The 2500-nt window shown below is 57.0% G+C and overlaps 1 protein-coding gene across 1 annotated transcript in view; it reads right to left on the reverse strand.

Moving 5' to 3' along the window:
- Positions 1-2500, reverse strand: part of nav2a (neuron navigator 2a) — a gene marked incomplete at both ends in the record, with an annotated part of 124473 nt that overhangs the window by 33300 nt on the left and 88673 nt on the right. Inside the window, 3 exon segments of the mRNA XM_080539811.1 lie at positions 1350-1453; positions 1497-1697; positions 2012-2168. Coding sequence (XP_080395937.1) covers positions 1350-1453; positions 1497-1697; positions 2012-2168 — 462 coding nt within the window.

Genomic DNA, 2500 nt, shown 5'->3' on the forward strand with positions numbered 1-2500 from the left:
TACGATGCTAGCTGTTGTCATGCCAAATAGTGTCCGCCTGCCAAAATGTGTCCGGGGTGATGTAATCAGGTCTTTCGAACGACGTTGCTATGCCGACGCTAGTATTCCGGACATTCCTGAGTAAACTACTGTTGCTTGTTTCTCCATTAGCTCACGACCACAGAGTAATGTACACAGACTTGGCAGCCCTGTGTGCATCTTACATTGGGTAAACAAATGTAGTCATCTCGCACTTGAACAGCATTAAGGTTATTGCGGGCTCACTAGTCAGCTATAGCTTTTATGCTGGCATGGCCTTTTTTTATATTAAACACCTGCATAGCTATCTGCTAATTTCACATGTAATTCGCTACGCTACGGTTACAGAGTTGGCTAGTTAACGGATGTAGCAACCAAACCCACATCACATCAGCCAAAGTAGTGATGAATATAATTCCATAACTGGATACTACTTTGTTTCCAATCATAGCTCGCTAGCTAGCTAGCTTACTTACTTATCGAATGCACATTTGGGACAGTAATAGTTCAGTCAAATGACTGAGAGAGAGAGGTGGAGAGAGAGAGAGAGAGGTGGAGAGAGAGAGAGAGAGGGGTGGAGAGAGGGAGGGAGAGAGAGAGAGAGAGGGGTGGAGAGAGAGAGAGAGAGAGGAATTGGCATCAGTTCATGCTGCTAGATGATAAGTAAATAAGTAAGCTAGCTAGCTATGATTGGAAACTAAGTATTAGCGCGCCGGAATGTTAGCGTCGGCATAGTAGAGGCCTTTGAAAGACCTGATTTACATAACCCGGACACATTTTGGCAGACGGACACTATTTGTCACGACACCGTCATTCTCTAACCACATAAGACATTCATGTATGCAGGTATGAACCACAATGAAGCTCAATCTCACCCACATCCCATGAATTACACAACGCTCATACCAGGACACAGCCACCCAGACAAGAACAGACACACCCCCGCCAGGGGAGGCTGGCGGAGGGAGACATCGGAGGACTGGCCTCATTGGAATTGCATGGAAAGGAATAATGAATGGAATTTAAAAATGAAAAAAACAGACATTTGACATGTTTAACACCAGTCCATCATTCCATCCCATGGCATTGCAATGAGCCCACTGTCGTCCTTCGATTTCTACCTCCCCCAGCCTCCCCCCTCTCCCTCCCTCTCTCCCTCACCCACTCCCCTGTCTCCCTCTCCCCCCCCTCCCTCCATCCCTCCCCCTCCCTCTCCCCCCCCCCCCCTCCCTCCCTCCCTCCATCCCTCTCCCTCCCTCTCCCCCCCTCGCTCCCTCCCTCCCTCCCCCACCCTCTCCCTCCCTCCCTCCCTCCCCCTCCTCCCTCCTCACCTCTCAGACATGCCGGTCTTCACGCTGCCAGTCCTCCCCAGGGCAGACGAGGTGTGCGTGTCGTCCCGGCCCCCCGTCCCGTGGCCCCCCCCCTCCCCCTCCCCCTGACCCTCCGTGCCCCCCCCCTCCACCCCCGGCGCTGCTCACGCTCATGTCGATGGAGTCGCTGCTGGTGTGCATGCTGCTGAGGGAGGGGTACCCCAGACTGCTGTGGCCCCCCAGACTCCCGTGCCCCCCGCCCCCCCCCAGGGTGCTGCCCCCCCCGCCCAGGCTGCTGAGCGTGGCCCCCCAGGTCAGGCTGCTGTTGGAGGGGCCGGTGGAGGAGTAGACGGAGCCGGGGCTGGAACCCTGGGGAGGAGGAGACAGAGAGGGGGGGTTAGGAGGAGGGTGGGGGGGGTGGTGGGGTGAGAGAGATAGATCTATAGAGAGTGTGTGAGAGAGAGAGAGAGTGTGTGTGTGTGTGTGTGTGTGTTTGTGAGTGTATGTGAAAGAGAGGGAGAGAGAGAGAGAGAGTGTGAGAGAGAGAGAGAGAGAGAGAGAGAGAGAGAGAGAGAGGAGAGAGTGTGTGTCTGTCTGTCTGTGTGTGTGTCTTATCCAGGTGACTCACCTGTTCGCTGCCCAGAGTCCCCGTCCCGGTTCCCAGGTGCACGCGTCCTCCATACAGGGGGCTGCAGCCCCTCCGCCTCCCCCCCGCCCAGGGCCCCCATCCCTGGGGAGTCCAGCACGGCGGCGGCCAGGGGGTTGGAGATCACCGTGCTGTTCTTCATGTTCTCTGCCGTGGTCACGGGAGCCTGCTTACTGGGCTTGCCCCCGAATAACCTGGAGGGGTGGGGGGGAGGAGGGGGAGGGGGGGAGAGGGAAGGGGAGGAGAGGGAGGGGGGGAGAGGGAAGGGGGGAGGAGGGAAGGGGAGAGGGAGGAGGGAGGGGGGAAGGAGGTGAGAGGGAGGGAAGGGGGAGAGAGGGGGAGGGGGGGAGAGGGAAGGGGAGGGGGGGAGGGAGGGGGGAGAGGTGGAGGGAGGTGGAGGGAGGGAAGTAGAGGGAAGGAGGGGGTGAGAGGGAGAGAAAGAGGGAGAGAAAGAGGGAGTGAAAAGGGAGGAAAGACAGATTTAACAGATTACAACTAAAAGAGATGTCAGTGTCACTGCCTGGCA

This window comes from Nansenia antarctica (assembly GCF_963989245.1).
Source record: "Nansenia antarctica genome assembly, chromosome: 9".
Classification (NCBI taxonomy): Eukaryota; Metazoa; Chordata; class Actinopteri; order Argentiniformes; family Microstomatidae; genus Nansenia; species Nansenia antarctica.